This window comes from Typopeltis vanoorti, chromosome 12, assembly GCF_054136105.1.
Source record: "Typopeltis vanoorti isolate ZY-2024b chromosome 12, IOZ_Tvanoo_1.0, whole genome shotgun sequence".
NCBI classification, from domain to species: domain Eukaryota; kingdom Metazoa; phylum Arthropoda; class Arachnida; order Uropygi; family Thelyphonidae; genus Typopeltis; species Typopeltis vanoorti.
The window spans coordinates 45,908,604-45,933,596 of NC_143560.1; the positions used below are offsets into that span (position 1 = coordinate 45,908,604).

A 24,993-nucleotide genomic window follows, 5' to 3' on the forward strand; every position below is an offset into this window, starting at 1 on the left:
ATCTACAACTAGTAATTGCTGAGGTGCCAAAGCAGGATATACTCATCATTGGAGGAGACTGGAATGCAAAGATTGGCAAAAATAACACAGGATGGGAAAATGTTATGGGAAAATTTGGATATGGAGAAAGAGATGAACGTGGAGAGTAATCTAATTATAAAGAGTAGAAGTTCTAGAGATGATCCTACTAGATTTTGTGTGCTTTTGTAATTTATTTGTTTATTTTATTATTATTTTTTCTTTTCACAATTAAATGAAAGAAAACTGGGACATACAGTTAGAAGAAATAGACTCTTATACATATTGATCACAGAGAGAGAGAGAGAGCACCCAATCTTCTTGCGCCATTTTGTGGTCTTGACAACGAACCCCTCTCTCTCACACACACACATCACTACTCTAGTCATGATCTGGAGAGTATGATGCTGCTTAGAAGTAAATGGTGGTCACTTCTGGTTATAGTTCCACGGTATACTGTTGTATTCAGAACAAGTGCGAAGGTATCCACATTAACACTGTCAATAAGACTTCTTATTTCTTCCATATCTGCCTATCATCATCCTTTCAGGGATTTAGGCCCAGTGACCTGTTCCGGTTTCTTTCTATCTTTTCCTTGGTTGTCCTTGACTTGTATATTATATCCTCCATCCAACTGGGTGGTATCGGAGTATTGCTGTCCTTTGCAGGAATTTCATATATCCAATTTCTATTCTTTTTTTCTTCTGAAGTTTTTATTGTCAAAACTTTATATAAACTCTTATTATTGTATGCTTTTGAACCCTGTTAGGTTTGAAAATATTATTGATCGTTCCTGTTATCTTTAGAAATTTTGATGTCAATGTCAGCTTCTTTTGTATATGATACATACATCCAAGGTATTTGAAGCAGTTAATTTGTTCTAAAATTTTATTTTCAATCATGATTTTACTTCTGACTGGAAATGGCCTTTAAAAGCTATGATTTTTGTTTTGTCTGTTGATATTTGCATTCCAGATTTTTTTTGCACTTATGTTTAAGACGTATATTGATTTTTGGTGTTCATCTTCCCTTCTTGCTATGATTATTTCGTCACCTGCAAACAAAAGAGTATTAAGTATAATTCTATGATCCAGTTTAAATGCCTGTTTTATATTTTCCTTCCATTTCTTTACTATTTCATCTGTATAGTATTAAATAACAGTGTTGACATTGGGCATCCTTGAAGGACCCCTCTATTTAAAGTTACATAATGGACTCCTCTGTCCATTATGTAACTTTTTTGTCCATTCTTACAGATATTTGGTTGTTCTGCTACATGTTAGTTATTGCAGCAAGCAGCTGATATTCGGAATGTGTCTTGATTATGATTCTTGAATATGGTCGCAATTTGTTCCTTAAGGCTGTCAAAGGCTTGCTGGTAGTCTACAAATGCTATGTGTGTTTCTATGTTGTATTTGTAATGTTTTTCTATTAAGACTTTTAATGTAAAAGCTGAGTCAGTGCACGTTTATCCTTTTTCAAACCATTTGTTCTTCAAAAGTATCTTCTACATATGATTTAAGGTTTGAAGTTAATATTCGTGCATATAACTTATAATCAGTATTTAGATGTCTTATTCCTCTGTAGTTTTCATAGTTACACTTATCGCCTTTTTTATATATTGGGAAGATAATTGCCTTATTGAGAGGAAGCTACAGGATCAGATCATCAATTGCCTTATTCCAAATTTCTGGGATTTTTCCTTCCTGTCAGATATTGTTAAAAAATTTAAAAAGTCATTTGATGAATAGGATGCCTGTATATTTTATAAGTTCTATATTTATTCCATCGTCTCCAAGGGATTCCTGATCTGCTTTGCTCTGTTGCTTGTTGGATTTCTTGTAATGTTATTTCTTCCACTGTATAGTTAGTAGTAAGTATTAGGTCAGTTTTAGATTCATTACTATCTTTCTATAAGTTTTGGAAGAAGCCCAGCCAAGTTTTCTCTTTGGTAATTTCAAGTTTCACTTTTTCTTTTTACCTCCTTATTCATATTCCTTAGAATTTTGTATGTATTTGGTCTCTTCACTGTAAGATCTCTTTTCAATTTTGCTATGAAGTTATCCTATGTTTCTCTATTCTTTTTTTGACATGCTTTTTTTTTTTTGCTATTGCTCTTTTGTATCTATAAATCTATAATTAATTTTTGCTTCTAGTGATTTTGTGTTTATCCATTGTTTATATGCTTCTTTCTTATCTTTGATTATTGCCTCAATGTTTTCATCCCAGTTTCTTATTTCCTTTCTCCTCTTCCATTTACTTTTTGTTCCGAGGCATTCTATTGTTGCATTTATTAATAAATTTTATAAATTATTCCATTCCATCTCTATATCATCATTTTCTTGCTATTTGCTCTAGTTTTCCATTTATTCTTTGCAAATAAAGGTAGTTGATACTTTTATCATCCAAGAGTTGAAATCTAAAAGATTCCTGGAGATTATTTCTCTTAGCACTAATTTGGTCAATTTTAAACCATCTTGGGAGTATTCTTAATTTTCCTTGTAAGAGATAATAATCAGATTCTATTTCCGTACTTCTAAATACCCAGCTATTTAGCTGGGTATTTAGTATATTCCTAGTATCATATTAGCTGTTTTCCCTGTTAGCTATTATACTTTTTAGGTTTATTATTTCCCAAGTGAATTTATGGCAGTCTTTATGCTCGAAAAAAGTGTTAGTAATTTTTAAGTTATGTGCAAAAATCCTTAAGTCTCCATTTATCCATGTATCCATTTTTATTGTATGTTGTTTCACCATTTGTTCCTAGTAGAATGTTCCCTACTTTGGCATTAAAATCTCCCATTATTAATAGATAATCATTTGTGTTTATTTTATCTTTTATTTTTTGTAAATCTGAATAAAACGCATTGGTATCTTCCTTCCTTTGGGACACCAACATTAATTCTAGAATTCTCTCCTTCCAGTATTTGTAATTGTGATTTTTTTTTTTTTTCATTGATTTGTGAATAAAAATCATTACTCCTGCATTTGCTCTTTCTTCCTTTTACTTCGCTGTAGATATAGATGTAATTATCCATCTTATCTAAATCTTTTTGTTTTCCATTGTTTCTGTTACTACCTAATTTTATTTCTTTCTATTAGGGTTTTGTCTAGATCTTGATATTTGTGATGGACACTAGTAACATTCCGGGTATTCTTGTTTATTTTCATTTTTTTTTTTTTCCCCTTTTCTTATCCTGCTCATATCTGTTAACCTGTCCAAGTTGTTTTCAAGAGTTCACAGTCCATTTACTTCTTTCTTGAGACCTTGGAGTAAGAAAAGATTCAGTTGGAGCTTTGTTTACCGGCCATCCCCTCCCTAGTTTGATAGTGGGGCTGCCACCTTAGGGCCTCTAAACTTGCCTTAAGTCTCCCTTCTCTTGTTTGTACCTGATCAATCTTCCCACTAGGTTTAGTATAAATCTTCCACTTGGTTGCTTAGGTTCCAGGTCCTACTTCACAGGATCATATATTGCTCCTCTATATCTACCTGTTTACCAAACAATATGCCTTAAACTCATTAAACATTTCTGTGTGTAGAGGCTTAATTACTGTGAGGACATCATGTTGGAGTCTTAATGGATTGTATACAGCACTCAGAAAGGATTAAAACAGAATTTAATACTTCCTATATTTCGTCTCAGTCACTGAGACATCTTCAAGGATTACAAAAAAAACTAATGTAACATATATACAAATAACACACAATACTAAGCCCAACCATGTGGGTGACACTAAAGTCCTATCTAGGTGGAGCACCCTCTAATAAGGGCGGTTGTAGGTGGCCTGGAATGTACAGTGGGACCTCTGGTGATAAGCATTTCCCAAATCTTAGGAAGCTTTATGCAACCATATTTGTTAAGATTTGGTTGATTCCTGAGAGCTGCTGCTGATTCTAATAATAATTTTTTTTTTTTTGAATTTGCTGTGGTGGAGCATGGTGGTTTTTTCCATGAGATCTTGTGGGCTGTATCCAAGACATGGTCAGCCAGGCCTGACTGACCATAGTCATGGTTGCAGATGTATGACTTATGATGTTCCTCCAGGTGGATAGTAGCTGATCTGCCTGTCTGTCCAAAGTACAGCAGTTTATAGGAACAGGGTACTTTATAAACTCTAGGCACTGAGAGAGGGGGGGGGGGGAGCTGATCTTTTGTAGAGCAGATGAGGGTAGCAAGTTTGCGGTGGAGCTTAAATGCTGTGTAGGTTGTACTTTTTTAAAATCTTAGCTATTTTTTTGGATGCGCCACTGATGTAGGGTATGGTGACGGCATTTCTAAACTCTTTCTGAAGAGAAGACCGGGGAATGGGGAGGACCTGATTATTATTTTTTTTTTGTTGTTATCGCTGTAGCCGTTGGAAAGTGTGTATGTGGTCAAGCTCAGTTGTAAGGGTAGTTCACACAGGGCGTTCCACCTAGATAGGACTTTAGTGTCACCCACATGGTTGGGCTTAGTATTATTATACTAAGCCCAACCATGTGGGTAATTACAAAAAAACTAATATGTTACATTAGTTTTTTGTAATCCCTGAAGATGTCTCAGTGACTGAGATGAAATATAGGAAGTATTAAATTCTGTTTTAATCCTTTCTGATTGCTGTATGCCATCCATTAAGCCTCCAACATGATGTCCTCATAGCACTTAAGCCTCCAACATGATGTCCTCATAGTACTTAAGCCTCTACACATGGATTCTAATCATTCGTGGAGAAGATATAGCAAGCAAATCCAGACAATACGGTAAGTCAAAACTACGACTATCTAGGCAACTAAATAGGCTGGCCTTTTTTAAAAAGATTTCGGGATACAAGAGTAATACCGAACTGTGTTAAGCTAAAGATCAACTTTCATTCCAAAAAAGCCCTCTGCATATATAACCGCGCCAGCTTGGCACTACTGAGGGAACAAATCGCTGCTACTCATGCCATCCTCTCCGTGATGAACGCTGCCATTAGTTCCCTACAATCAAAGCTCTCCGTTGTACTTAACCCTGAACTTTGGTCTATTCTCTCTGGCATATCAGAAGCTTCCGCACAGAAAGAATTTCAAAAAATAAAAAATAAACATATCAAGAAATTTAAAAACCTGTGAATAGCCAAAGCCGTAAACGCAAATTCAACCGCTCTGTAAGTTAACTATCAACCTTTTGGATGATAGTTAACTTATCATCCAAAAGGCTCAACGACGATACCATCAGTGCCCTAAGACTCATCCATAATTTCGCGGTTTCTCCGAAAGAATTGCCGGTTCTCGATGTGATGTTCAATGTCGAATGCGGGATCTGTTGCTTAGCACCGGAGATAGCAATAAACATCAGACTTGACGTCACCAATATCCTCGTCCAGTGTCATCATCAAATTCCTGACATGTACCCTCAAGAGGTGTACAGGATATGATATTACTACATGTGAAAAATTTACATCATTACTAACTTCCTATCTACAATTTTCCTCCAAATCAGCCTGTTAATTGTCAAGAACATTATCAGATCTTATATTTCTATTGTCTAAGGCACTTTGTACCTTATCAACCCACCTATATTTTGGTCTTCCTCTGGGTCATTTTCCTGCCAACCTGCTAGAGAACACTTGTTTTGCTAATCTTTCCTTCCCCATTCTGTTTACGTGACCATACCATCTGAGATTAGCTCTGCTAACGCATTCCTAGATGCTGACAATGTCAAGTTCTTTCCTAATATCCTCGTTTTTAACATGATATTGCCATTGGTGGCATCTGATCATGCCTCTAATCTTTCCAACCAATATACTCGCCGAGTCTTCGCCTCCAAAAAGTAATTTATCGTCCGCCCAATGCACTGCTCTCATGAAATTACAAAAAGAAAAAAGTATCATTACCAGAGCGGATAAGGGTAATGCTACAGTGGTTCTTAATGCCGTGGAATACAATCGAAAAATGGAATTATCCTGCGAGATCGCTCTACCTACACTCTGCTAGAAAACGACTCCACAAAAACACAAGTTAAAAAATTAAAAAACTTACTTAAAAAGTGTGTTCCTGGCCCCCAGAAATCACGAAAAAACTCCAAATATACGATTTACCAAAAATCCCACAAACCCAATTCCCCACTAAGACCTATAGTAGATGTCACTAACGCACCTTGCTACAAACTGTCAAAACAGCTGGCCATCTCTTTGACTGCCCCCCCACCACCACCACCCTCACTGGACTTTCCATATCCTATATAAAAAACTCTACCCAATTTTAAAACCCTCACAGAAAATTTAACTTTAAATAACACAGACATATTGGTAAGCTTTGACATCTCGTTTTTTACCAATATTCCCTTAATTGATACCTTAACACTCTTAAAAAACGTTTTTCCTTCTGACATCTTAGATCTCTTTTCCTTTGCCATCAATTCTGGTTATTTTTCTTGGAAGAACAAAATCTACAAGCAGATAGAAGGAACCACCATGGATTCCCCCCCCCCTCTCTCTCTCTCTCTCTCACCCCCTCTTGCCAATTTTTATATGAAAGATTTTGAAAAACGAGCCATAGCCTCAACCTCTCTCAAACCTTCTATCTGGCTAAGATATGTAGATGTGCTCTCTATTTGGTCTCATGGCCCAGACACATTAGACTCCTTCCCTAGTCACCTCAACGGCCTACAGCCAAGAATCCAGTTTACAATGGAAAAGGAAAAGAACAATTGTTTACCCTTCCTAGACACCTTAGTTACACGCCTTCCTAACGGTACACTTTCCTTCACTGTATATAGAAAACCCACACGCACAGGCAGATACATTCACAAACTCTCTCCCACCACTACCGTGCTCAACAATATGGCATTATTAAAACTCTTACGAAAGAGCCCACAATCTTTGTTCAAGTGGAACCAGCCTTACAACTGAGCTTGACCATACACAACACTTTTCTCTCCAATAGCTACAGCAATCACAGTATTAAAAAAATAATCAGGTCCTCCCCCATTCCCCGGTCTTCTCTTCAGAAAGAGTTTAGAAATGCCGTCACGATACCCTACATCCATGGCACATCTGTAAAAATAGCCAAGATTTTAAAAAAGTACAACCTACACAGCATTTAAGCCCCCCTCCACTGCAAACTTGCTACCCCTCATACGCTCTGCAAAAGATCAGCTCCCCTCCTCTCTCAGTGCCTGGTGTCTATAAAATACCCTATTCCTATAAACTGGCATACTTTGGACAGACAGGCAGATCAGCTACTATCCACCTGGAGGAACATCATATGTCATACATCTGCAACCACGACTATGGTCAGTCAAGCCTGGCTGACCATGTCTTGGATACATCCCACAAGATCTCATGGAAAAAAAACCACCATGCTCCACCACAGCAAATTCAAAAAAGAGAGGCTATTCTTAGAATCAGCAGCAGCTCTCAGGAATCAACCAAATCTTAACAAATATGGTTGCATAAAGCTTCCTAAGATTTGGAAAACGCTTATCACCAGAGGTCCCACTGTACATTCCAGGCCGCCTACAACCGCCCTTAGAGGGTGCTCCACCTAGATAGGACTTTAGTGTCACCCACGTGGTTGGGCTTAGTATTGTGTGTTATTTGTATATATGTTACATTAGTTTTTTTTTGTAATCCTTGAAGATGTCTCAGTGACTGAGACGAAATATAGGAAGTATTAAATTCTGTTTTAATCCTTTCTGAGTGCTGTATACAATCCATTAAGCCTCCAACATGATAAGCATTTCCATACTTGCCACACTCTCAGGCAATGGATTCCACGCATTAACCACTGTCCATACAGAGAAGCTGCTCTTGATCCTTTGCTTTCCAAGGCAGTCCTATTGTTTACCCCCCCCCCCCCCCTCCAGTCTGTGAAGAAATGTCTGTCACATTAATATGGTAATAACTGTTTACCAACTGATATATCTCACCCAGTCATATCCTACACACCCATTCTTCCCTCCTTCTATTCATGAGGCTCTACAATGATATTTTTTCATTTGTCTCATGCCCAGTATTCTGCAGACTGGAAAATACTTAGTCAGTCTTGCAGCATACCCCATGAAAACTAGGTGACTAGATAATCTCCTTGTAATAATCCACACGATGTCTGATTAAGGCCCTCTCTGCATGGGGCACCTGTTTGTAGTGAAGTGGACCTCTCACCTCCTTGTACTGGTTCTTACACTTTTTCTATACTTTTCATCCTGCTCTTTCTCTATACTTATCTTTTCTTATACAGAGAGAGAGAGCACTCAATCTTCTTGCTGTGTTGTGGTCTTGACAATGACCCCATGTGTACACACATTACTACTTGGGCTCCCCCCTCTAGTCATGATCATCTGTTTGTGGTGAATGGGACCTCTGACCCACCTGTGGTGGTACTGACTTTTCATTCTTACTCTTTTTGTATACTTTTCTTTCTTACTCTTTTCTATACTTCCTGCATTCTTTCATTTTAATAAATTATGGAAGCAGCTACCATATTATAATAATAACTTCAGTTTAATATAAACTAAAATAATCACATCACTTGATATGAATAACCACCTTCATATTAAGGTCATCATTCAACTGGAGTATACACATATATATAAAGAAAGCTACTTTAAAGTATATCTGTTTTGATCCTAGAAAAAAGTTTTGTTGAGTAGTTTTGTTTTTACTAAAATTTCTTCAATAAAATAACAAAATAGAAGAAAAACAAATTTCTGTCATATAGAGGAAAAGTAGAAAAAAAATTATGAAAACATAACAATAGACAAAACAGTACTTTTTTTCCTTAAAAAAAAGGATAAAGGCCAATAACCATCTTCGTGTGTAGTGGATTGCACCACTTTCAAGAATAGGATTGACTTTTGTTAATTTTACTACTACTATGTCCAAGCCATTCACACTCAGGCAGGATTTTTAACTTTACTGAATCAGTTTGTATAATTACATCTAATTATTATCATCATCATCAAATTCCTGACATGTACCCTCAAGGGATGTACAGGATATGATAGTACTACATGAAAAATTTACATCATTACTAACTTCCTATCTACAATTTTCCTCCAAATCAGTCTGCTACTTGTCAAGACTCCAACGTTATCAGATCTTATATTTCTATCGTCTAAGGCACTTTGTACCTTATCAATCCACCTATATCTTGGTCTTCCTCAGGGTCGTTTTCCTGCCAACCTGGCAGAGAACACTTGTTTTGCTAATCTAATTATTAATTTATTTTATATCCATATTTTTATTTCACTACCTCACATGAGAGACCATAAGAACTATAGCAAAGAAATGCTGCATGTGTGGGCTTATGGATATATACTGAATATATCTACATACTGGATGTAAAATAATAGGAGGGTAAGAAGCATCTATAAAAATCCCATTCTGCTCTTTCATTCTGCGTATGTTCTCTTGAAGCCCTTCAACTACGACCTTTAGGAAATGCATCAGACAGATTCCTTTTTCTCCCTAATCACTTGCTTACCCATGCAAAACATTGCTGTGTTTTTCAATTTCTCATGTGTGGGAGTGAGGATAGAAAAAATATTTTTGTTTCATCTTTCTCAGCATGTTACTCGCTGGCCCATTATTTCCAAGATTATTAACTTGGCTTCGTAGGAACCTAATAAAACTATGATAGAATAGCTAATGCTATCTGCAAAATATGCATATCTGTTAATTGTACTTGTTCTGTTTGGTTTATCTGTTTTGAGAGTTTCAAGGAGAAAAAAAAACACCTTGCCACCTCAGTATGACTGCCTAATTTAGTGCACAACACATATACATATACCACTGCTTTGTTCACATGTTTTCTGTATATAATATTTTTATTTATATTTTACTTTTTGTACTGCTTTTCCATGGCACAGCGAGTTGCTGTTAAACACTGACCCACCTGAATGATGTATAAAAAAGGCACCTGGCTCCTTAAGGATTCTCTGTAGTAACTGCCTCGGTATCCCAAGTTTTACCACTGTTTGGCATTGACTGTGTTTTGGAGACCACTTGCTCCAGCACATGCCCGTGATTCTCATTTGAGTTAAGTTAACAGTTCGTAGTCTCTCCGAATGCCCTTTGCATTATGGCAGAACATCCCAGTATGTCAGAACCTCTTGATAAGGCAATGATGACCCTGTTGCTTAGTGCATGCTTTCGCAAATGATGGACAAACTGCTCACAAACATGTAGGCTTGACCATTTGCTCTATTAACTCCTTACAAATGAAAATAATGCTCAACACCATTGCTACAGCTAAATGTAATGGCATAGACTCTACATGTGCTCTTCTATTAATGTGCATGCAGTCAAACGTCATATCTCATAGTGTGCATGCTGAAGGGAGTGTTGAAGTTTTTTTGTTTTTTTTTTCACCATATCTAATCTAATTACATGCAAAAAAACGCTGTACTTTAAATTGCTGTCCTTCTTAAAAATAATTTTACAATATTACAAGACAAATTAATTGCAGAATATGGTTTGTATTAATTTTCACGAATGCTGGGTTGATTGACCGGGTATTTAATGTATTACTCTGCAATCTCTGGCTAGGCTTGAATCTTCCAATGGGCATGGGTGTTTATGAATGTTTTTAGATGGGAGATGACTTATCACTTTGTGTGAGCTCACTGCCTCATTTCTTAGAATCTCAAAATCGCTTGAAAAAGTTCAGTGTTTGATCTGTAGAGAACATTATAACAAAACTTGTGTGTTATAAAAGTGAACTCTGAATTCTTCTGAGAGGTTCAGGTATTGTAATTGATAGACTTCAATGATACTGGTATTAGTCATCAGTTTTAGTATCCATCATATATTACACAACTGCAGCATGGCAAAAGCAAAGTTATAGTTTGCTTTTGCTATGTTGCAGTTTTTACATTATTACTTGTAATGTAAGCCACACTTTATATTAGAAGTAGTAATTTATGTAGACCATAAATTTCTTAAGTTAACTTCTAGCTGTTTTGCAAGCAACGAAACATATATAGCAAACGAGAAAATACATTTACATTTCAGTAATTAGAAATTACACTATAGATTTCTTAAGTATTTGCCATAACAGAAAAGTATTTCTCCTATATATAGCACAATATATTTACTTCTTTATTTAATATATTAAATAAATTATTTAATAATTTATTAATAATAAATTACTAACAGTTCCGGACTGGTTCTCCTTGAATTCTGATGGCTTGAAAGGGTGCCCCCCCCCCCCCCCCCCCGAGTTCCGGACTTGTAGTCTTGCCTTGCACTACATGCAGGTGCAAACTTGACTTAATTGTCTGTTTGCTTACTTGGGGGAAAAGGATTAAAACCTAGCTTATAAAATTGCTTGGTATCTTTAACATAGTATATACCCAAGATAAAAAAACTTTCTACATCTTACTCTCATCCTGCGATTTTTATTTAACGAGGTCAAAGCACCTTATGGCAACTGGTTTAGGTAAAATTTATAAGCTCTGCATTACTTCAACCTTGGCATTTTTAGGTCTGGCTTCCACTGACCAGATCTCAATAAAGGTCGAAACTGGTCTGGGTAGTGGCCCATGCCTTTAATGCATAGCATCATACATCTCTGCAAGGGATGTATGATATTTTCCCCCAATGCAAAGTGCATTAGGGGAAAATACTAAGGAAAGTGATTGGAACTTACTCCACCTTTACCACGAGTTGCCTCAGTCTTGCACTACGTGCAGGCGCAAACTTGACTTGCTTGTTCGTATGCTTACTTGGGGAAAAAGGATTAAAACCTAGCTTATAAAATTGCTTGGAATCTTTAACATATATATATATATATATACAGTCGATACCGCTAGAATTTTACCTCCAATATTTAACTAGCTAAAGTAATCTTTCTACATAATGGAATAACACTTCTTTCTTTTGCATTTTCACAATTATTATCCTTTTGTTTAATATATACAATTTTGATTACATATATGTAGTTTACACTCTTAGATGCAAGCAAATTTTCTATTATAGGTTTTTTTACTTATTAAATTATGAAAGAATAAATTCTCTTAGGAATTTTATCAATCACAATATAACAGCACCCTTATCAATTTCATTCATATACTAAGCTGAATGAAGATTCATCAGTGATTGCATGAGAATTCATACATAATATACAATTTATTGAGAAATATATATGTTTAAAAGAATTATTTTTTTTCTTAATAATGATTCCATGCGTTAATCATGGATAGCTGAAAATTTTCACATACCCTCTAGGAGTATGCGTACCACACTTTAAGAAACACTGTGTTAGGGAAACATATTCGATGATTATTAAATTATTTAAGGAATTCACAACATATACTGTAATATAAATTAAAATAAACTTTAATAACTACTTCCTGTATTTTGGCAATGCTACATTGCCATCTTCATGGGAACATACAAATATGACACGTGCATGCAGGAACTACAAAAAGCAAATGAGGCAGAAAATAAGAAACTACTGTTGTTCCCATAGTCCTAATGGTGTCCTCTAGCGGGCTGTATTGGGTTGTCTTGGCCGTTGGGCTGATGTTCTCATGATGTAAATCTCCCAAATTTGGGACAGTCTCATGCACCGAAATTTGTTGAGGTTTGGAATGTTTTTTAGAGCCGAGGCTGATTCTATGAATAATCTTTTGTACTTGAACTTGCTGTGGTCTATTACTTTGGCTTTCTTCCAACCTATTGTATCCAGAGCATGGTCTGCAAGCCCAGGGGGGCTGTACTGGTGAAACTAGATGTAGTCTTTGTGTTCTGATATTCGCTGTCCTGCCTGTTTGGCCAAAGTAGGAACAGTTTACAGCTGCAAGGGATCTGGTACACCCCTGGTAGGTCCAGGGGAAGTGGTTGGTCTTTGGTAGAGCGCATAACGGATGCCAACTTTTTATATGGTTTGTAATACGAAGTCAGGTCATATTTTTTTTAAGGATTTTGGTTATTTTTTCAGAGGTGCCCCCCGATGTAGGGAATGGTGATTGATACGACGCCTTTGTTCAAAAACTGTAATGTGAGGAAGTTTGTCCAATGTGATGTGTGTGGGATGTATACATTCCCGAAGGAGTTTGGATGGAATGTGATAGTGGTGGGAGAATGTGCAGAAAGTGTAAGTAAACTGAGGAATTGAAATATGTGTCAGGTCATGAGATAGTTATGGTTGAAGAAAGCCAGAATGTGAGTGAAAATAGTGGCTTGATAGGGAATTGCGATGTTGAACAAGATGGCAATGAGAGTGGTGATCAAAGAGAGAGAGTGAAAGCAACTATACAAAGAGAGAGAGAAAATGGTTTAAATGATGAAAAAAAATGAGGAATTATTTGTAGGGAGTGAGATCGCTAGGTTTCGCGCAGTGATACACAGTGTGCAACAGCAGTTGGAGCACATGCAAAACTGGTTTTACTGGTTTTAATATTTTTTTGGGGTTGTAGCCATTGGCTAAGAAAGTATTAAGGATGTGTTTTAGTTCCATAGTTAGGGCATTGTCATCTGAACAGATTAATTTTGCCCTGTTATATAGTGTTTTCAAAAACACTATATAACAGGGAAAGATTCAGTTCTGTTCAACAATAACTTAATTTAATATTAATACTTGATATACACCCTACATAATTCAGCGATTAGCAAAGTTCCAAAATGCTTAATATAAAAATTTACAAAATCAAAGAGTTAATAACTGAACATTAGAACTAATTATCCAACTTCAAATGATTTAATCGTAGTTTCACACAAATGCAGTCATTTAGCTTAGCTATGTAATAACATTCAATACACAATGTTAATTATTATTATTACATGACACCTCCATGGAGTCCAAAGACTCATCGAGAGAGGGCACCTACTCTACAACTCTCTGTCTCCACCATTCAAACTACAGCAAATTGCACGAAATACACCAACACCATCTACTGTCAACTATCACTAGTATTTTCACAGGCAATCGCAAACGTCTATGCCCATGGTGGGATTCGAACCTGCAGCCTTTTGGCTAGAGAGCAAATATGCTAACCACTCAGCCAACCAGGCCAGCAGCTGTTTATTAAATACAGTGCTTTGCCATTTTAGTCTAAATTTACAGTGCAGCTGACAGACATTTATGTTCAACAAACAAATGCTTATCTGTCATGTATTGAATTAACTTAATATTTGTTTGCTACAAAGAAATGTCACTAAATTTCATATTCAAACATACACTTAGCAAATTTCATAAATCAATCTCCTCAATTTATAAAACTACTCATTAACTTTTATGAGAATTGTAGTTATAAGAGCTTTTACCATCGTAGAAATGAAATTTAGTCCAACACAATGTGCATTTTCATACATGCATCATAAATTTCACTATCTCTCCTTTTATACACAGAAAGAAAGAATATCTTACATTGTGAGATACCTAGAAGTCAGTTTACTTTATTAGCTCTATAGCTATTTTGACATCGGAGGGAGTTAATTGCTACTTAATTCCCAGTTGGAGTGTTTATCATCAAGTGTCTCTGAATTAAATCGAAGGAATATTCTTTCTAATTTAACATTTCCTATACAAATGCAAACAAAGTATTCCTGCAGACCATCCGCCGCCTTCGAGGGAGGAAATCGTGCACAGCAAGGGCAATTAAGGCCTCTGATGGTGCACTTTTAACAACCGAGAAGGATATCCTCCACAGATGGAGGGAATACTTTGAGAGCCTTCTTAACCCGGGTGGCCCAGCAGTTGTGGACATCCAAGAAGTGCAGATCGGGGCAATGACTAGTCTCACAGCAGAAGAGGTCCATTTAGCAATAAAATCGCTAAAAGCCTTAAATCGAGATGGTGTTCTATGGCTGACTCGAGTGTGTCAGGCTGATTGGATATCTGGGCGAGCACCAAAGCAATGGCAGACAGGCATAATAATACCAGTCTTTAAGAAGGGAGATCAGAAGGATTGCAGTAACTATCGTGGCATCTCACTGCTCAGCCTGCCTGGAAAAGTGTATGCTAAGTGCTTGGAAAGACGGTGCAGGAGCATAGTTGAGTCAAAGTTCCAGGAAGAACAATGTGGCTTTCGTCCTGGTAGAAGCACAACTGACCAAATCTTAACTTTAAGGCAAGTCTTTGAGAAATCTTGGGAATGTGCCAAGAATGTCTACACATGTTTTGTGGACTTGGAGAAGGCATATGACCGGGTTCCTCGGGATAAGCTTTGGCAAGTAGTACAGGAGTATGGAGTGGATGGTCAGCTATTAGCTGCCATCAAGTCCCTGTATGAATGCCCAGAGTTTTGTGTCAGGGTAAACAGCACAAAGGCTGAACCTTTCACAGTCTCCGTTGGCCTCCGCCAAGGGTGTGTTCTGTCACCCCTCCTTTTCATAATATTTATGGACTGGATTGATAGGCACAGCCGAGGCAGTGAGTGTGTCAGAATTGGAAAATGTAGCATTGGACGTCTGCTTTTTGCAGATGACCTAGTTCTGCTTAGCTCTTCCACAGATGACCTCCAGCAGACCCTGGATAGGTTTGTAACTGTTTGTGCAGACACCGGAATGAAGATCAGTGTGGCCAAAACTGAACCATTTGTGGTCTCAAGACAACCATCCCAGTGCACTCTAAATGTAAGTGGAGTCCCAATGAGGCAGGTGGAGAAGTTTAAATACCTTGGGTCCATATTCACGAATGATGGAAAATGGGACATAGAGCTAGATACTCGAATTGGCTTAGCAAGCTCAATATTGCGGGAGCTTGGCCGTTCGGTAGTATTGAAATGGAAGTTAAGCCAGAAGGCAAAGTTGGCTGTCTTCAATACAGTCTATGTCCCCATCCTCACCTATGGTCATGAGAGTTGGGCCGAAAAAATGCGGACACATCCAAGCGGCTGAAATGAGGTTCCTTCGAGGGGTTGCTGGGCTGACAAAGCTCGACAGAGTCAGAAGCTCTGCAATTTGGGAAACTCTCAATACTCAACTGCTGCTTTTCCGTGTTGAGAGATCACAGTTACGTTGGTACGGGCACCTGGTCAGAATGCCACAAGAGAGGCTCCCTCAGCAGGCCCTCTTTGCCAAGCCAGAGGGTGGAGGGCCAAGGACTCGCTGGATAGATTACATCCAAAACCTTGGGTGGACACGTTTGGGAATCCCACCAGAACACCTGAGCTTGGCAGAAGAGGATCGTGACCATTGGAAGTTCTTTCTCTTGCAGCTGTTGCCCCCACAACCAAATTAGAAAGAGTGGGCCTTGAAGATGTATGTATGTATGTATTTAATATTTCCACTGTGGTTTCTGATGTTACAGTTGTATATCTTACACCTGACCTGATATGAGAGTAGAATATTGTTATTATTATGTAACACCTCCAGGAGTTCAAAGACTCATCGAGGGAGGGCATGTACTGTACAACTCTCTGTCTCCACCAACCACAACTACCTTCATCATCTACACCAATGCCATCTACCGCCGACCACCACTAGTATTTTCACAGACAATCACAGCATCGATGGCCACGGTGGGATTCGAACCCACAGCCTTTTGGCTGAAGAGCGGATACGCTAACCACTTGGCCAACCAGGCCGGCAATATGCTGTATAATTCTCTGTTCTTTCCATGCCACTGTCTCACTTTCTTTGTCCCCTTTCCCATTTTCCTTTATATTTCTTGATATTTCAGAGAAGCTTATATTCACTTCTCTGAAAGTCATGTGATCGGTAGAGATGATTAAGTTGATTGCAATATTGGTGCATATTTCTTTTGGATTATGTTGCCATGACCAGATAAGGTCTCTTACTGCTGATTTGCATATGATTTAACATGCTGCATGTGAGACTGAAGGTAAGTCGTGTTTAACATTTCATCCTTTTCTTAATACATAATTCCATACATGTTAAAAATGCTCTTGTAAATATTCTGGCATGGATTTCATCACTCACTGGGTATGGACTTGCATCGATACTGTGAGTTAATTTGGGAACAGTAACAAAATATGCCAAACCATCTGGAAGTTAAATTCAGAATGAATTGGGAATTTTAATCAACCAAGTAGTTTTTGAGAAATTACACAAAGATATTGACTGTTAAATTATTGTTTTCCATATCTATTGCATTAGTTAATTTTTAATTTAATTAGTGGAATGCTCTCTTTTATTTTTGTTGATTAATTTTTGTAAATAAGTGATGTTCATTATAAAAATATATATAAAAGGATATACTGAAGGGGATCAGTTTATTAGATAAACTTTTATTTTCTATGGAATTTACAATTTTGTCATAAATCACCATATCCATTCCGAGTATAGAGAAAATAGGTAGAAAGATACTGATGAAATATGTGGATATGGTTCAATGCAATAATGGCCCAGCCCTGAGTGATTTAGTGTGTTGATTGTCACTTGACATTGGTGTGGGCTATCACTGAAACTACCACCCTCTTGTTGTGAGGGATACAGGGAATGCCACTTGATTGCTTAGGTACTTGATAAGCTGACTATTGTGCCGATTTCTTTTTAATGATATTAATAAGGCTGATAGGCAGGGCTCAACAAATATACTCACTCATGCACAAGTGACAAAGATTTTCCTTCTGGCGAATAGTTGCAGACTGGACAGAATAGAATATTTTTCATTTAATAAAAAATAACTTGCTAAACAAAATCTTTTTAACTTTAAGAAAGCACAAATGCAGCACCATTAACTTTATGGAATTCCTATTGAATCTATATGCATAATTTTACATTTATATGCAATAAATTTGTCCATATTTCTCTTTATATCTATTTATACATACTTTTATGAATGTATTTCTTCTAGTTTGTGAAAGAGAAATTAAGAACAGCAGAAGATCAAAATAAAATGTACTTTGGACTTTCTGGCAAGGTAATTTATTTTATTATTATTATTTATTATTATTATTTTCAACATTTCAGTTTTTCAACAATTTGAACCTCTCAGCTATCATCATATGTTGTATATGTAAGAGAGTGGGAGGGGGGGTACACAATTTCAGTATCTTAATTTTACTATAGTGATTGAGGCATTTTTCAAAGATATAACATAGGCAAACAAAGCAATATTGAATAGGAACATGAAATTTCAAGCTAGTATTGAATATTTTGACTATGTCTTCTAGATGCAGTTAAAGGTGGTGTTTTTTCATTTGTGGATGACAGTCTCCATATATTTGGCAGTTTTTTTGTTGTTGTTTTGTTTTTTTAACATCCAAATTTGTTTAAATTAGTTTTCAAGAGATAACCTTTGATTTCTGATGTAGGGGCTTAAGTGTAACAATTTCTGTATCTTACTATATATAGGGTATCAAGAACATGTCTGCCAGCCACTTTATCCATATCAATTCATAATTATATAATTTTTGGTGGTGCTCACTCATTTAGCTATAGACATGAGGATAGTTTATTATTATATCAGGTGTGAGAAGAGGGTGGACATCAACTCGACTTATCTTCATAATTTATATGATGTTGATGGTGGTAGCAGTTTCGTGCATGTTGGGGAATTAAGTAGTAGGGGGCTCAGTGAGATGTGTTGGTGTGTAGTGGTTAAAGTAGAGTGCCCTTCAGCATTGATTCCTTGTTGGAGGGCCATGTAATAATATTAATATACCAGACTTTCCTTAAGTAACATTGGCAATGTGTCTTGTACACTCCTGGTACTAATGATGGGTAGACTTCATCTTTTGGAGAGTAGATAGAAAAGCTGTTTAGATATTGGATTTTTAAGTAGTTATATAAAGCAAAGTGCTATAAGTTAAAAACTACTTAAAAATCTAATATTTAAACTAGCTTCTTTTATCTGCTCTCCAAAAGATAATGGCATTCATTATCTGAGTAGCATTGTGCAGTATACAATGTCAGTAAACTCTGTTCCAGTCCCTCTACTTATGAAGGAATGTTTAAACTAGCTTTCCTTATCCATTCTCCAAATGCACTCATTATCAGTACTAAGAGTACTGATAATGATAGCCCCCTTATTATGGATAGTTGACAGTCTGGTTGATCCACAGATAAAAGGCAAGAACATCACCAAACTTATATTATTATGTATAAGTGTAGACAAAGTGGACTTGCAAACCATGTACTAGTATAGTAGACATCCTATATGCAGTAAGATAGAGAAAATAGAGAAACTGTTCTCCTAAAAAGACTGCTTCAAAAGTGAAAAGCTATTCTTGGAATCAGCTGAAAATATTTTGCATATGCAAAATATCTAGATGGCTGTTATCCTCTGCCTTAAAAACAGCAAGAAGGCATAGTTAAAAATGTTTGAATACTTGCTTGAAAATACTCAGTTTTCTTATTCAATGTTCACTTTTGTTTTGTTTGCATTTGTTATTTATTCATGAAAATTCCTAATTTAGTATACATGCAATATGAATTAAAATATTAGTTGTTCTTTTTTTAAATGTTATCTTTAATTAAAAGTATTTAATTGTTGGTTATATATATTTAATTATATATATATAACCAACATTTAAATAAGTGTATCAGAGAGAGAGAAAGAGAGCGAGGGAGATGGGAAGGGGGGAGGGGGAGAAACGGAATTTCTCAGTGTGTGTGCAGGCAAGTTCTTGTGGACTGAAGGGATGGAATAACTATTTATTAACCATTCTTTGATGTTGCACATACAGTTCATCTTTAAAAATTATAAGGTATAGATCTGAAATTTAGAATAAGCTGTATTGTAGAGGTAAGAGATATGAAGTGAGATATCAGTCACTTTTTTAGGTATTATTCATGTCTGATTAGCTGGTGTATACAAGTGAAGTGAATGAATTCAGTTTTTTAATATCATCTCTTTAATATGAAGCTTTTTTTATTTTGTGTGAAACCATTTCATCAGAAATAAAATGGCCACTTAAAATAAATACCAGGGGTGCTTAAGGGTCAAAGCTGTATAACTGAGAGGAGACCTCCACATGGCCTTTAAAGGAATGCGGAGAACCGACAAGGGCTTCTGACCTAATGTCCCATCCTCACCTTCTTGTGGTGCACCCTGTTGGATATCTACTTGGATACTGAACGGACGAGGATGGGCTGGCAATTTGGGATTTAGCCGACCAAATTGTATTCTTATTGGTTAAACCAAAATATAGAATGATGGTACAACATGACAAAATTTCATGCCGGCTGGGGCATCGACCGGTTAAACAAGGCCCCTGTTGTTTTCGCCAGGGAACCAGGGCGAACAGCAAAAACTCAGCTACTGGAACAAATCTGAAAATAAACCCCAACTCAACATCACCAGAGTTAAAGATCGGTACTATCAACGTAAGAAGCCTGAATGGCAAAGAAATGGAGCTAGCTGAGGAATTAGATAAGTACCAGATCGACATAATAGGAGTGACTGAAACAAAAAAGACCAAAACTGGTGAGATGTTTCTGAGCAATAAATACAAAATGTTATATTCAGGCAATGACAATCAAGGAAAAGAAGGAGTAGATATAGTATTCAACACAAAATACGAAACTAATCTTCTTGAATGGCAGTCAGTCTCAAGTAGAGTAATGTGGGCAAACATGAGAATGGGGAACTGGACAATGAGACTTATTTGTGCCTATGGTCCCACAGAAGATTCTACTAAGGTAGAAGTGGAGGAATTTTTTGAGGCTTTAGAAAAAGCAACTGACACAAAAAAAAATGAAAAGTTGGTCCTTGTTAGGGATCTAAATAGCAGAGTAGGAAATGATTGTGAGACATACAAAAATATTTTGGGAAAATTTGGAGAAAAGAGCAAAGCTAATAATAATGGCAAATATCTGTTGGATTTCTGCTCAGGATATGGACTGGTTATTACTAACACCATGTTCCAACATAAAAATGTGCACAAATTCACATGGAGAGAAGAGGCTAGGAATATGAAAAGTCTAACTGACTATGTTATTGTTGATAGTGATGTTTTCTCCCTGGTGCAGGATACCAGAGTGTACAGAGGATTTGAAATTGGAAGTGATCACTATTTAGTCTTGAGCAGGATAAAATTGAATTTCACATTGAAAAGAATAACGTGCAAGAAAGTTTTAAAGCGAATAAAAGTTGAGCAGCTCTCAGATGTGAACTGTAGACTAAAATACACAAAGATTATTGAAGAAAAAATGAAAGAGTTTGAGAACAGGAATCAAACCTTGGAGATTCAGTGGCAAACTCTGAAGAAAACATTGATTGATTCTGCCAGAGAAGCATGTGGTGAGGTTGTCTGCAAGGATAAAAAAATCAGAACTCCCTGGTGGACACAGGAAGTTAAAGAGGCAGTGAAGGAAAAGAAGAAAGCATACCAAAAGTTCCTGTCAAATAAGTCAGCTTGTGCTCTTAGGGAATATAGAGACAAATGCAAGAATGCTAAACACTGTGTAAAACTAGCTAAACAAAAGTCATGGGAGGACTTTGGCAAGAATATAGAAAATAAATATCAAGAAGGTGGCAAAATATTCTGGAGGTTGTTGAAGAAGCTTAAGAATGGAGGAAAGAGTGCTGTAAAAGGAATTAGAGATGATAAAGGTGACATGAAAATGGGAGAAAAAGATATCCTTGAAGTATGGAGTAATTACTTTGAAAAACTGCTAAATGAAACAAGCAGTGATGACAGCACAGTGGTAAAAAATACTGACCAGGCATGCAGTCAGGAATACATATCCATACTTGAAGTAGAAAAAGCCATCAAAGGCTTGAAATGTGGAAAGGCAGCAGGAGTAGATGATATTCGACCAGAAATGCTGAAGTATGGTGGTATAAGAGTCTTACGGTGGCTGCACTGCATAGTTCAGAAAGCCTGGACAGAGGGACAAATTCCCGATGATTGGAGTAGAGCTCTCATAGTACCCATATATAAAAAGGGAAATAAAACTGCATGTGAGAATTACAGAGGTATTTCCCTACTGAGTGTTCCTGGCAAGATCTATGCAAGTATACTTGAGAAACAGTTGAGAAGAATTGTGGAAGAAAAGCTTGGTGAAGAACAAGCTGGATTCAGGCCAAATAGAGGCTATCAGATCTTCACTTTACGACAAATAGTCGAGAAAGCATGGGAATATAACAAAGATCTGTATTTAAGTTTTGTCGATCTGGAAAAGGCATATGACAAGGTGCCAAGAGAGAAGCTATTCAATACGCTGCAGTTATATGTGTCAATGGGGCATTATATCAATCAATACGTAGTCTTTATTTGAGTTGTAAGTCAGCGGTTAGAATTGAAGGAAGTACAGGAAGATGGTTTAATGTTAAATCTGGTGTGAGACAAGGATGTACATTATCCCCTCTGTTATTCATTATCTATATGGATCACATTATGAAGGAAAGTGGTATTAAACATGATATCAAAATTGGAGATGTTAATGTCAGCTCTTTGCTTTATGCGGATGATGTTATACTTCTAAATGAATCTGCTACAAGTCTGCAAGATTCTCTGACTAAATTGAATAGCTGTTGTAATAGATATGGTATGAAGGTCAGAAATAAAAAGACAAAGACAATGAAAATAGGCAGAATCATTGAAAATGTCAACTGTGTTGTGAATGGAGAACCTGTGGAACAAGTAAAACATTTCAGCTATTTAGGCACAATTTTTACTGAAGATGGTAAATTAAATATAGAAATAGACAACAGAATCAGCAAAGCTGGTATGGTGGGAAGTCAATTGAATAAATTCATATGGAATAAGAGAGAAATTAGTCGGAACACTAAATTAGCTGTATACAAGACAGTGTTCAAACCAGTTTTAACTTATGGATCTTAGAGCTGGGTCAGAAGTAAAACACTTGACCAAAGACTAGAGACCACAGATATGAGAGTCCTGAGAAAGATTATAGGCGTGAACAGATGGCATCAATGGCAATATCATATTAAAAACGAGGATATTAGGAAAGAACTTGACATTGTCAGCATCCAGGAATGCATTAGCAGAGCTAATCTCAGGTGGTATGGTCACTTAAACAGGATGGGTGAGGAAAGATTAGCAAAACAAGTGTTCTCTGCCAGGTTTGCAGCAAAACGACCCAGAGGAAGACCAAGATATAGGTGGATTGATACGGTACAAAGTGCCTTAGATGATAGAAATATAAGATCTGATAAGGTTGGAGTCTTGACAAGTAACAGACTGATTTGGAGGAAAATTGTAGATAGGAAATTAATAATGATGTAATTTTTTTCATGTAGTACTATCATATCCTGTACACCCCTTGAGGGTACATGGCAGGAATTTGATGATGATGAAATAAATACCATCATATAATGGCAATTATATTTAATATATTTCAGTCACTAATGCCACCAGACAATTTTTTTATTAGAAATACTTCCAAAAGTTTTTTTTTTTTTTTTTTTTTAAATATCACACTTCAAGAAAGGCTGTAAACCTATACTATATTAGTACTGTGGGTAGGCCAAGAGTTTGTCCCCTTACTTTTTTTTTATTAATTTTTAGACCATACATGCAATTTTTTCAAGCCACTTCAGACCTCTAGTAAGTGGAGTGGTGTCTTACATGAGGGTGTTGAAATTTTTTTACCACATAAAGATGATCACATACATCGATGCCCATGATTCAAACCTGCAGCCTGTTGTTTGGATAGCGGATATATAACAATCAGTGAATTGCACCAATTCACTGATTGTTATATGAAAGTTAGATTGCATTTAAACTTTACTGTATTCAGAATCTTTTTTTTTTCTTGTTCCAGGAGTGTTAAACCATATATATATTTAGGATACATAATTTTATAGGGGGTGCTTAAGGGTCAAAGCTGTATAACTGAGAGGAGACCTCCACCTTTAAAGGAATGCAGAGAACCGACCAGGGCTTCTGACCTAATGTCCAATCCTCACCCTCTCTTGGTGTACCCTGTTGGATATCTACATGGATAGTGAACGAACAAGGATGGTCTGGCAATCTGGGATTCAGCCGAACAAATTGTATCCATATTGGATTTTTGGAAATTATGGAGACAACTACCGTGTTTGAATAAAAACTTTAGTTTACTATTACTAAAATTTTACAATTCGACGTTTCGACCTTTATGTCAAGGTCATCTTCTGGCGCGTACAAATATACACAAGAAACAAGCTATACTACAATCATACTGGTTCGTTAAAGACACTGACTAACCGCTACCACAATTGTTGGCCTGGCCTCTGGTGAAAAAAAAAAAAAAAAAAAATTATACATCAACACTGGAGTCCTATTATTTGTGTTGTCTGCTATATACATATATTAACATCATTCCAGCCAGTTGGAGTGGAATGGTTTCTAATACTAGCGGATTGGCTAGAGTCCTGACTTATGTTGAATCTTTCATATTAGGTTGGCTGAATGTGTGCCATTCAGATCCTTGGAATTTTCATACCATCTTTATTGTTGATATTTGGGTGGTTTATCACGATTTCGCAGGATTCTTTAAATTTTCTTTCGTACCATGTTTTTGTACGGTGTAAGGAGCAGGTGCTTTTCCAGTTGATTTGGTGTAAGGTGTTAAGTGCATGGTCTGAGAGGCCTGCTTCACCATAATGGTTATATTTAATGTGTCTAATGTGTTCTTTCTTGCGTATAGGGATTGTCTGTCCTGTTTCACCAATGTACGGTAAGTTACAGGTGCAGCGGATGCAATAGACTCCAGGATGTGCTAATGGGAGGAGAGGATCTTTAGATGAGCTGAATATGGTTTTAAGTTTAGTGGGTGGTTTAAAGGTGGCATTGAGGTTATAATGTTGTAGGATTCTGTTGATTTTTTCCGATAACCCTTTAAATGTATGGGATGGCTATGGCTTTACTGTAATCTAGATTCGTTTTTGTTGTGGTTTTATAGAGTATTTTATTGACAGTATTTTTGTTATAGCCATTGTTTATGAATGTGTCACTAATGATTTTTAGTTCTTGTTTCAGGGCTTGCTGGTTAGAGCAAATAGTTGTGGCTCTGTTTTTAAGGGTGTTTATGACTCCATATTTTGTGCTGGGTGGTGGTATGAATTCGCATGTATGTATTGGCCCGTGTGTGTTGGTTTTCGGTAGACTGTGAAGGATAGACTGCCTGAAGGAAGACGTGTAACTAGTG

At 36.7% G+C, this 24,993-nt stretch overlaps 1 protein-coding gene across 5 annotated transcripts in view; it reads left to right on the top strand.

Moving 5' to 3' along the window:
• LOC150100748 (pre-mRNA splicing factor CWF19L2) overlaps positions 1 to 24,993 on the top strand; it is a 277,753-nt gene that overhangs the window by 99,577 nt on the left and 153,183 nt on the right. For all 5 annotated transcript variants that reach the window (XM_090402132.1, XM_090402130.1, XM_090402133.1 and 2 more), the window contains exon 9: positions 17,747 to 17,812. In XM_090402132.1, coding sequence (XP_090258258.1) covers positions 17,747 to 17,812 — 66 coding nt within the window. The remainder of the gene's footprint in view (positions 1 to 17,746; positions 17,813 to 24,993) is intronic.